The sequence below is a fragment of the Trichechus manatus genome, unplaced genomic scaffold (assembly GCF_000243295.1).
Source record: "Trichechus manatus latirostris isolate Lorelei unplaced genomic scaffold, TriManLat1.0 scaffold00084, whole genome shotgun sequence".
NCBI lineage: Eukaryota > Metazoa > Chordata > Mammalia > Sirenia > Trichechidae > Trichechus > Trichechus manatus.
In genome coordinates this window covers 218,197-230,688 of record NW_004444020.1, presented here as the reverse complement: position 1 = coordinate 230,688, position 12,492 = coordinate 218,197, and the positions used below count along the sequence as shown (strand labels likewise).

Sequence of the window (12,492 nt, the reverse complement as noted above, 5' to 3'; positions counted from 1 at the left end):
CCTGTGAGTCATACTATAAATCAGTCCCTTACATTTGCTGAACTTTTGTTTTGTCACTTCCGTTTCCTTGCAGGCTCAGGGGAAGAGGGTGGGGGCTATGCAATTTACTTGCTTTGAAGCATCCATTGTTCAAGTTCCCTTACTAAATTCATCTTTTATAGGATTTAATGAAAATCAAAGTGTTTTCCAAAACATTGTCTTATTTTATACAAGTACTCTTGTTTAAAAAAATTATAAAAATACATTTGTAGTGGATGCTAGGCCAATCAGGAGCCATCTTGGGCAGGAGATTATGCCCCTCTACTGCCTACCACAGCAGCCCACATGTAGCCCGTGACACAAGGTACAAAAGACTGGGCCCCTTGCCTCCAGGAGGGACCAACTGTGGTATAACTCATGGCTCTAGAACCCTTCGTGGGATGAGGCTGAAGCTAGACTCCAGCTAAGACCATCTCCTTGCTGAGCTCCTACTCGTGCCCTTCCCTGCTTTCCTTACTCCCCTCTGAGAATGCCCTCTCAAATCACTTCCACAAGAATCCCAGACTCACCCTCTGCTTCTAGGGAACCTGATCTAAGACATGGAATGATAGCACTTTTCTTAAATGGAAGATTCATCACCCCGGTGCTATTTGTGCACAAATGGGAAAGAGTCTAGGTGCACCAAAATTGTTCCTTCCCATTAACCCAACTGCTTAATTTGACAGTTCTGTTTAGGAAAGTTGCATTTCACAGGCAGGTCAAAAGCCACTAGAATAAATTTTCAGTTAACCAAGAAAAATGTACAATGTTCAAATAGCAGTCCACCAGTTCAAGAAATAATGAGTAGCATTGACACCAGATGTTTGGATAGTCCCACTAGTCAATGTGCCCATGCCTACCTTCACGGGGGCTGCAAATTCCAAAAACAAGATCATTTTCAATGTTCTGTAGAATGTCAAAATTCTCAACATAAAAAACCATCTCCGGCCTTCCACTGATCTCCTCCAGCTGGGTAACATTGGAGCCAAACACCCCCACAGAGTAGATAATGATGCCTTCTTGCCGAAGTGCTACTGCTGGGTCCTTCACTATGTCATGAGCTTCACCATCCGTGATGAGGATGAGGAACTTCCTGACGTTGGACCGGGCCCCCTTGGCAGGGCTGAAGTATTGAGACACAAAGGTCAGGGCACTTCCAGTCAAAGTGGTTTGTCCAATGTGAGTCATACGGTCTATTGCATCTGAAATTTCACTTTGGGACATGAATCTGTTGAGCGGAAACTCCTCTTTATTGATGTCGCTGAACTGGACGACACCAATTTGCACCCAATCTGCCCCAATCTGAGTCTTGTTTACCAGGTTTTTCATAAATGTTTTCATTTTGCTGAAGTTTTCAGGGCCTATACTGCCGGAACTGTCCACCAGAAACATGATGTCAGCTTTCATCTCTTTGCAGGCTGCATGAGAGAAAGAGGGATGTTTACTCAAGTTGGCTACATGTAAAAAAATGAATGAATGGGAAAATCCAAAACACAGACGATTCTAAACTGAAATTAAGTGTGTGCTTGGTCAGGATTGTTAGCAAGTAAATAAAGCATTGAAGGCAACAAAAGTGAGACTATTATATTTGTTATTTAGTAATTTCCTTTAATATAGAACTCAAGGTTTCTCAGCCTCAGCACTGTTGACATTTTGTGCCAGATAATTCTTTATCATGGGTGGCTATCTGTGCATTGTAGGATATTGCAGAATGTTTAGCCATTTTATGCCAGTAGCAACCCCTCAATTGTAATAATGAAAAGTGTCTCTAAACATTGTCAAATGTCCCCATAGGGGGACAAATCACCCCGGTTGCAAACTACTGATATAGTTTAAAATTTTATAAAAAACAATTTAAATAAACCTGAAGTAACCCTCAAATCTGAAATTATTTGATCATATTGCACATATAGCATCTAATCTTCGACCCTAGCAGGAATTTGTGGGAGAGGCTAATTAGTACCTATTAGGGAAACTCTCAAACATCAGCAATGCTATAATGAGCCCATATTTTTGTTCTAGCGAAAAACATAGTTACACAGGTCAACAAATCTCAACTTAGAAATTTATATTATTTCTTTAAATCAGCAATGTCAAATCTTGCCAGGAATGCAATTTGTGAGCTAAAGTCAAATGGTAAAGTCATCGTTTCTCTTACCTTCTTCAGCACATATTTCTTGAACAACCTGATTTCTTATGTCTTTCAAAGAGTCAAAATCATGCACATAGTACACTCTCCTTTCATCGCCTGCAATTTCACGCAGCTGGGTTTGGTTGGCCTCCTTGACCCCGATAGCATGAACATTGATGAGCTCTTCTCTCAGTCTGTTCGCGGGCTCCAAGACGCTATCCTTGGACATAGCATTTGTCAGGACAATAAGGTGATATGGCACTTTGTTTCCTCGTTGCCTCTTTGATTTTTGTAACAGCCCCAGAGTGTAATTCAGGGCTGCACCTGTGTTCGTATTCCCACCCATCTGCCTAATGTTCTCAATGGCCTTTTTCAAATCGTGCTTATTTGGGTATTTACCGATCACAAATTCCAAGTCCCAGGTGTCGGCATACTGGACAGCCCCAACCCGCACCTTATGGGGAGCGATGTTGAACATCCCTACAATCTCCGACAGAAAAGTCTTCATTTCTTGGAAGTCAGTGGCTTGGGTGCTCCCTGATCCATCAATGAGCAGATAGATGTCAGCTTCTTCTGTATCCACACAACCTAAAATAGAACAAAAAACTGAGTCTGGCATCTAGGGCAAGTGTGAAGAAGAAATGGCAGCAGGTGAGAAGAAAAACAAGTATGAGCTTCTCCAGACAGAAAGATAGGAATTAGCTCTGAGGCTTAAAAGATAGGCTTGAAATTGTGGATCTTGGCATCATTTGGGCCAAATGAATTGCTTCTGACACTTTAGCACTATTTGGATATTTCTCTGCCGTGAATCAGGGTAAACCCAGATACAGCAAAAAAATTGGAAAGAAACATTTTAAATGTCTTTTAAAACTCACTTCTCTCATTAGTAAATAACTGCTTAGCAAAAAGTCCAGAGGTGTGTTGTGAAGTGCAGAAGGTAATTAATTGAACATTGTGATGATATGAGCTCTCTTTCTTGAAATCTTGAACAAATTATTTACTCCTCACTCACATCTGGTCAAATAAGTAAACCAGGGGTATTATCAGTGGCTTTATGTATGTATGTAGGACAATGATGTTTTTATAGTACACATGCTATAAATGTTTGTCTAAGAATGTATTCATATATACATATACATATAAATACTCACACAGAGTATGTATGTCTACATGATATATATTAAAAATATGTAAAATACATTGCTGTCTATCTGTCTCTCTAAACTCTTAGATACTGGATTGGAACTTCATAACAAATTCATTACTCCAGGCTCAATTCAAGTCATAACTCGCTGCCTCCTGGTCGATTCCAACTCACAGCAACCTTATAGGACAGCGTAGAACTGCCCCATAGCAGTTTCCAAGGCTGTAAATCTTTACGGAAGCAGACTGCCACATCCTTCTCCCACAGAGCAGGTGGTGGGTTCGAACTGCTGACCTTTTGGTTAACAGCCAAGAGCTTAACCACTGTGCCACCAGGGCTCCTATCCAAATTATACTTCCTATTTGTTCTCTAAGTTGGAATTTAGGGATAAGAAAAGAAGAGAAGGGAGAGAAAAAATATCAAAAAGAAAATAAAGAGAAGGGGAAGACGAGAAGCAAAGGGGAGAGAAAAAAGTAAAGGAAGAAAAATAGCAAAAGTGTGGTGTTCTCTGGGTATTTATAAGCAGCAATCAAATTAGAACTACTGAAAATAGGGGGTAAAAAGAGAAATCCTTTCTCCCTATTCCAACACCTCAGTACCTTTTGCTCGCCCCCAAATTACACTTTGTATTATCAAACTAACCTAAAAAATTAGACTTGTTCACCCCACCCATATTACATCCCACCAATCCCTTTTGTATATACAACATCTGAAAGACAAAAAGAGATGAGACAAAAAAAAAAAGAAAGAAAGAAAAACAACCTGAAACATTTTTCTCTCAGCAAAAGACCTTACCAGATTTGAGGGTTTCTGTCCGTTCTGAGAAGACAGAGACTGTGTGTGTTATTTGATTCCGCAGCTTCTTCAGAAATGTCTGGTTGTGGGCAGCAAGGTCAGAGAAGGCTTTTAGTTTGGAGACGTACTGTTCAGCAGGGTGAGAGGCTATCTTTTCCAACTGGGCATCACTAGCCCCCTCTATGCCCATGGTGAAGATGGTCACACCTTCTCGCCGGAGGTTCACAGCTGCCTTGGTCACATTGTCTTCTGATGGTCTATGTGTCACCAGCACTGCAATCTGAGGCACCCCCTGATTCTTCCGACTGCCATTCTGTGCCCTGAAGACTTCCTTCTTGATCTTCCTGATGGCAGCTCCGGTGTAGGCCTTCCCCATCCTGGGAGAGAGGTTCTGTATGTTCTGGAGAACCTCTGACTTATTTATGCCTGCACTCAGTGAGTTTATCACTGTGGTCTCATTGCTATAGTCCACAAGGCCAACCCTCATGCAACGCTCCTTTATGTCAAGAGCAGAAACACTCTCTTCCAGGAAGTCTTTAAGATAGTCAAAGTTCTCCAGGCTGCCATTGATCGACACATCCAACAAGAACACAACGTCGGCCACAGAATGGCCTTGGCAAACTGTGTGGGCAAAAAAGGAACAAGGACAGTTTTAGTTGGAGGTTCAGCATCTCTGCTTAGAAGGCAAGAAGAACATCTGCCATAGCTTGGCTGTACACTTAAAGAAAGAAGGAGGTATACAAAGTGATTATGAAGCTGAAATCAGAGGGATTGGGATCAAATACTGGATCTTGCCTAAATACCTAGCTTCAGTTTCCTCATCTGTCAAGTGAAAAAAATAATAATAATAATTGCCTCATAGAGTTGTTATGGAGATTAAATGAGATAATGTGCTTAGCTTTACTTAAAGAACAGTACCCATTACTATCATATTAAAATCATTTAAATCATCATCATCACTGTAATCAATAGCTATAGTCCAAATATTACTAAGGAATGGTCACAGAATAGCAATTGTGTTTTCAATTATTTATTTGGAAAAGATATCAGTAATAAGGATTCATACTTTCAGAGATTCTCACAAGAAAGACACTCTGTTATCAATGCTGTTGTTGTTACTTGCCATCAAGTCAGTTCCAACTCATGGTGACCCCATGTGTTACAGAGTAGAACTGTTCCAAAGGGTTTTCTTGGCTGTAATCTTAATGGACGCAGATCACCAGGACTTTCTTCCACAGTACCACGGGGTAGGTTTGAACCATCAAACTTTAGGTTAGCAGTTGAGTGCAAGCCATGTGCACCACCTAGGGATCTCTCTATTATAAACAGATAATTGTATATGTCATTTAATTCAAGTTGATTTAACTAGGAATAATGTGAGGTTCCTAATTAATTATTTGAATGTGTACACTGTGAACAAATTTTTTTTTACTGGCTGTCCCCTGCCCCTTGATTGAATGATGCTCACAAACTCTTGGCCATTCTTGTTAATAGAAGAGTGGAAGAGGACAGACCAGGACGGCAGGTTGGAAGTGGAACAGAACATGGGTGGTTAATTCAGAACAAAGCAGCAGGAGCGGAGGCAGTGTGGGGCTGAAACGACATGGGCCTGGGACTTGGAAGACCTGACCCAGCTCTGACTTCAAATTTCCACCTGGCCCCGGGCCAGACCACATCACCTCTAAGGACGACTACAATTTCTTTTCTGCAAAATAGGGTTTTGGACAATCTGAAGTTGTTTCTAGCTCTAAGATTCTGGGACTAAATCATGTGGCTTCAGGACTCAAGGATTTCTTTTGGAGCAAATTTACCTTCTTAATTCCCCTGTAATAAAATGACACAGCAGCTAAAGCCCAAGGTGGTAGCTCAGAGGTAAGCTGGGTGGCGGGGAGAAGGTGGCCCTGAATTTTAAGAAGTCTGTGAATGTTGCACAATGCAAATAAACTATTTGTGGAGAATCAAGGCTGTGGTTTCTCTGGGTTTAAAATAGCCACAATCGTTGGGCCTCTTGAATACAGCATATTTAACATTCTGAAAATTCAGCCCAGGGGAAAGGGATGTTCTTCGAGTTTCAATTCTCTCCTCATGCTGACTTTTCAAAAATGTTCTGTCATCATTCCTATACATGTATCTAAGCCCACCTTCTACAAGGACATCATTGGCTGCTCCTTCCTTGTACCGAGTTACATCCTTGATGATCTGCGTCATGTTTTGGGAAAACGTGCTGAGGTCTCTGACCGTCCGCAGGTGGAAATGAAACTGAGACGTGGCCATGGCCTTCAGGTTCTCCTCCGAAGCTCCCTGCGTTCCCACGGAGATGATTCTCACCCCATCATTCCTCAAAGCCCTAGCAGCTTCTTCCACATCATCCTCAGACTTAGCTGATGCCAGGACCACCAAAATGGGGGGAAACAGTTTCTTGTCTCTCCCATTTGTGGGTGCAGAAAAATAGGTCCTGTGAGCTTCCTGGAGAGCGCTTCCTATCCTCAGGGACCCGCCAAGGAACTCAAAGTTCTTCTTGAGGTGGTTCAACATGGGGTTCTTGCTCTTGAAGGTGTTCAGTTGGAATTCATCGTGGAGCTCATCGCTGTACTGGGCCAGGGCCACGCGGTATTTGTTGGCCTCTATGGGGAGACTGTTGATCATTTTGCTGATGAATGCTTTCACAAATGGGAACGACTTAGCTCCCAGGTGTTCAGAACTGTCCACCAGAAACACGACATCTGCATACTCAGGGCCTACAAAACCACAACAAATACGAACAAAGCAAAAACTTTAAAAGTTTACTGCCACATTTAACATCAACTATACGAGAAGAAACTTACTTTCCTCTTTTATTTATTTTCTTATTCCCTTCCCAATGAACAGAAAATACTAGCTTGAAATTGCAAATTCTCTCAAGAAAAAAAAAAATTTGTTTCTTGAGCCTTTTCATTTGTTACAACCTCTTATTTGAACTAATTAGAAAATTAAGCCTAACTTGCACAAGCAATTAATAGATAAATGCAGAGGAGTAAAAAATCATGGGTGTTTATACCTTTTGTGGATAACTTCTCCTTGTACTTTTTTTTTTTTTTTTTTGGCTTTCAGAATTTTATCTCAATTTATATCAACAGGATAAAAAATTTAATTGAGAATCAAATTGCTTTGAATTTGTTTGAAAGGTGAAATTTGAAAGACTGCCTGTCATTGTGACTTCCATTTAAGCAATGTAGCAAATGATCTGAGTGACTTGTAAACACATTAGTTTTGTCTTTCAACGTATCAAATTGAGGTTTAAAAAAGTCTCAAAATAAAAAAATATGGGATTGCCTTAATCTATTTTAAGGTTATTTATAATATTTTTAATAAGTCATAAGAGTGAACATTATAACTGGTAAATGTATTCTCACATATGTGTAACATGATAGAAACCAATATATCTTGAGCTAGAAAAGGGATTATAGTTTTAGTTACCATTAAAGTATAATTTTTATGTAGGAATATAATGTCTTTCTGAAATTTTAAAGCTTCATTCAATGCTAGATTCAATGCTAGGTATCTAGAATTATATTTTTTATGTGATAGAGTATCATTGGGTTAAAGCACTAAATGCCTTTTCCTGTTGGTCTGATGATTTGTTTGGATTCAGAGTTCTCACCCCTTGTATAAAATCAATTTCTTGTCCAGGGAAGAAAGGGAAATTGTGTACACGTGTATGTGTGTGTGTGTTTAAGAAAATACAGTGTAATTGAACAAGTAATGGAAGGTCTGACTTTGTCATTGCTAACTCTATGAGCTCTGTCAAGTCGTTCAATACCCCCGGGCCTCAGTTTTCCTCTCCTTTAAAATGGGTAGCTTCAACTAGAAAATATCTAAGATATTTCTAATGAGATTCTGATTATCTGAAATAGTTACTAGATAAATTCTAGTCAAATTAAAATAACTTCAATCTTTTCCTTTCTACAATCGCTAGTGAACTCGCATTGGCACCCTTGTTGTGTGGCTGTATTCTTTTCACAGCAGTCCAGTTGAGTCATAGTGGATAAAACTGTTATTTTTTTGTCTTCCAAGCAGCCAAATTCCAACCAATATGAGATTCCCTTAATGATCATACAACCAGCAGCATCTCAGGGGAAGAAATAAGTGAGGGCAAATCAATACCTTTCTCCAAGAGAAGGCTGGAACTTACACAAGGACTGTCAGGAAAGCCCCACCCAAAATGGCTTACTGTGACCAACAGTGGCCCTTCTAATCATCAATAAGACCTCACATCTTGTGTGGGAGAAGGAAATGTAGACGACTGGCACATGAAGTGGATTCAGGCTTCGTGACTCTGAACCATGAAACAACTGGGGAAAAGGCACTACATCTCTTTAAAAAACTTAATATCAGGCCCAGTGAGACATCAAAAGAAGACATTTACAAGGCAAAGTCTAGTTTATCTATTCAGAAAATTGGTTGTCAAGATCAGAGTTCTTGAGGAAGTGGTAAAAGCCAGTATAGGTGGCCCTGGACATGAACTGAAGAGGTGGTAGAGGTGGTGATGGGCGGCCAACATTCCGACTTCAAGTCCACCGGACATAGAGAACCAACAAAAAGTAGAAAGTAGCTGTGGAACTTTCTTTCCAGGGTGAATGCACTTTCTTTACAATAAACAGACAAGAAGTTTAAATTGGAGCAAACTCTGGGCACTTAACCAAGACATCCTTTCAGCACAAATGAATTAGGAAAAGATGGTCCAAATTTTCCAGGACTGAACCTAATATTAACAGATAGAATTTTCATGCAATCTCCCAGAGGCCCAAAAGGGGTTGAAACTGAGGACAAAATGACGTCTTTCATCTGTCTATTGCTAACAAAGAATAAGTCTCAGAAACAAATGATCTTCAAAGGAACACAGGTGACATTAAAAAGAAATTGAACTACCACCGTCGTGACCACCCAAAACAAAACAGAACAATACAATAAAATTCCTGATTTCTAAGTAGGGTAAACTTGCATATTATCTATTTTCCCCAATGAAAGTTAAGGAAAATCATTCTTTCCATTTTTTTTTCCTTACCAGAATCCTGGTTCACAGAATCATGGAGACAAATTATTACGAGGAACAAAATCAGCAGCATTTTCATATTATGACCTGAAAAATCTCCAACTTGAAATCTGAAAAGATAAAAATATAAACATCTAAAATTGTTGTGGTTATTATTTGGGAATCAAAACTTACCCACATATTAGCATACGAAATTACATAATAAATGGGGTGCAACAGAGGACAAGGAATTTCTGAGGTTGCTGGACCGTCTTATCCGTGAAGTACCTTAGAGAAAAGAGGAACCACCATTTATAGTCATCAGATCTTATCCTGGTCCACAGTCCCCACAGCAACATGAGATTTTGGATACTCAATGGAGGTAGCAGATGCATTCTTGTTCCAACAATACTGTGTTCCTGTTCATCACTTTCCTTATACCCTAGAGTCACTCTCTTTCCACCCATTGCCAAGACAACTGAGAGTTCATGGCTGGGACATGATCTAAGCCCTGTTTTCTTAATCTCTCCAGCATGGAAACATGGTTTCATCTTTGAGTCATATTTAGTATTTCTAGATGTGGTCAAAGGAACTCTGGTGGTGCAAAAAACAGCACTTGACAAAGTAAAGTTTGGCAGTTCGAACCTACCCACTGGCTCCAGGGGAGAAAGACCTGGCAATCTGCTTCTTTAAAGATTACAGCCAAGAAAACCGTATAGGGCAATTCTACTCTGTCACATGAGGTTGCTATGAGCCAGAATCAACTCAATGGCACCTAACAATAACAAGATGTGGTCAAAATTCCTTTTCTTCTTCCTCCTAACTAATAAGAAAGCTAACCATTTCTCTTTGTGCTTAAATTTGAGGTATATATGTATATAAAAAAAAGCCATGAACTTTCATATTCCTTATGATGTCTTGCTACTCAAAAGGACTCAATTTGAGCCATTTGTTTCCAACTACTTAGAACTGAATGAGGAAAGTTTTTCCAATATTAAAGTTTGGTCTAAAGCATTTTTAGTCACTTTAAAATATTCATTTCATGGAATGAAATAAAATATTAAACATATTGAGAACAAACGAAGCAGGGTGGGCTCATTCATTCACTCATTCATCCATTGGACAGAAAGAAACTGATCTACATTAATAAACTAGTGTCTGTGTGTCCTGCCTAATTCCTACCTGAATGTGTGTTTGCAATGTTATAGATGGCTGTCTCACCCCATATTAGGCAGGGTCCTAGTGATTTAATAGTTGGCCCCTTCAGAAAAGAGACATTTCCCATGAGAAGCTCCAGCTCACTTTCCTCACCTACTGTATCCTCCCTCTGAAATTCTGGAATTTAGGACTCAGTTCTATTCCTTCATAAGAAGCTACGTGATACAAACTTTTCAGGTTGTAGGTCAACTTATCAGTCCTATCCTAGTGGTAATCAATGAGCTGGAAGGGACTCTTAAGAGGTAATTTTTATTCCAACCCACTTGTTTTAGAGGAACTTGAATCCTAAAGTGGCTTGCCTAAGGGAAAATCAAGTCATGTCATCTGTACTCATTTTTTATTCATGTATATAATAATAAATGATAAATTTTACCATTTGTTGAGACTTTACTATGTGCCATGCCCTGTGCTAACAGTCTTAGCTCTGTTCTCCTGTTTGATACTGATAACAGCCCTAGTCAACCCATTGTCGTCGAGTCGATTCTGACTCATAATGATTCTGTAGGACAGAGTAGAACTGCCTCATAGAATTTCCAAGGCTGTAAATCTTTATAGAAGCAGACTGCCACATCTTTCTCCCATGGAGTGGCTGGTAGATTTGAACGGCTGACCTTTCGGTTAGCAGCTGAGTGCTTAACCACTGTGCCACTAAGGCTCCTAACAACCCTAGTAGCAGGTACTATTACTATTCCTATTTTACAGGAAACAGAGATTTATAAAGAATAAATAACTGACTCAGGGTCACACTGGTAAAATGGACAACGTTGAGACTAAAACTCTCATCTGTCTGACTTCAAAACCTGTCCTTTTAAACACTCAGTTACCCTGCATCCCAAAATCTAGGAACACAAAAAGTGTCTCCTAGTTTCTTCTTTCTATGTTTTTTTTTTTTCCCCTCCCTTAGAACTAGGAGATATTGGTACTTGTTATCATTCCTTTTTATTTTTTCTTTTAAAAAGAAAACCAGGGCTTTACACTATTTTCGTCTTTACTGTAAATGAGTTTCATAAGGAAAAGCACGTTTTAGGAGGTTTGAGAAGTAAAAGAGAAGATGCTTCCAGAAGTGTCAATAGGACTAATGTTGAAGGTTTCAGTAAAAAAGACAGGTGGAGAACAGTAGTGAATCAATGTTAAAACACCTGGATAGGGAAGCAAGGACTAGGTAAGGCCACAATATTTCCAAAGCAGCATGCAGCCAGTGGCTGTTGTATTAGTGGGGGTGGGGTGGGTATGGACTGCACTGGGTAACACTGTCAGAAGGGGTGACACCAAAATGACTGTATATAAAAATATTCCTGTAGTTATAACAACAAAAACATTTCTCGTAAGCCCAGCTTACATGTATCAATATACTTACAAGGCTAAAACTCTATGCTAATTTGCTTTTTGAACCTTCTAATGCACTCCAATCAAAGCTGTCATTATCACCCAATTACAATGATGCTTCAAATCACGTGGTTTCATCTGCATGCTCTACAAGCACTGTTGTTTTCATTGCTGCCTGGGTTTTTATAGTCACTGATTTTGTCAAATTTCCTGGTGTTTTAGCTACAATATTGTGGCCACTAATACTTGGAACTTATATCAATAACTTTTTTGAGAATGAAGTAGTCGTTAAAGGAAAAGAAGGAGTGATATACAAGAATTATGATTTATGAGTAACATTAGAACAAAAAACATTACTAAGGATTCTGTATGGACTGGTAGGGGACAAGGTCCATGGGGGAATGACACCATGAGTTACCACTCTGGGTGACACCAACCCTAGTGACACCACTGCATGCAACATTTGGAAACTTCTCCATGTAGATGCTAATACCACTGGTACGCTAAAAACTAAGCTCTCTGGGTTAGTATCTTGTGTAAGAATTTTCTTACAGGCTTTAAATAAAATTCCAAATCCAGTGTGCTGTAAGGCTATTCCAGGATGAAGTACAGTGAGTGACTCTCTTGAGATGTTTATGTGTCCTACTGTGTGTGCATGGGGAGAGTTGGTAGGACTAAACCTCCAAGTTCATGCGTGGGGGGTGGGGAGAATGTGTTCATTTTCACTACATCAAAATACACATGTGACTTAATCTCCAACTTGAAATCTGAAAAGGCAAAAACATAAACATCTGAAATTGTTGTGGTTATTGTTTGGGAATTGCCCCAGTCTGGGTTCTCTAAAGGAGC

General features: G+C 39.7%; 1 protein-coding gene across 1 annotated transcript in view; it reads right to left on the bottom strand.

Moving 5' to 3' along the window:
• COL6A6 (collagen type VI alpha 6 chain) overlaps positions 1-9,224 on the bottom strand; it is a 125,039-nt gene extending 115,815 nt beyond the window's left edge. The window contains exons 1-5 of the mRNA XM_012556973.2: positions 9,133-9,224; positions 6,230-6,826; positions 4,089-4,709; positions 2,177-2,737; positions 879-1,436 (exon numbers count right to left, since the gene is read on the bottom strand). Coding sequence (XP_012412427.1) covers positions 879-1,436; positions 2,177-2,737; positions 4,089-4,709; positions 6,230-6,826; positions 9,133-9,199 — 2,404 coding nt within the window. The 5' untranslated portion in view covers positions 9,200-9,224. The remainder of the gene's footprint in view (positions 1-878; positions 1,437-2,176; positions 2,738-4,088; positions 4,710-6,229; positions 6,827-9,132) is intronic.
• Between the last annotated feature and the right edge of the window lie 3,268 nt (positions 9,225-12,492).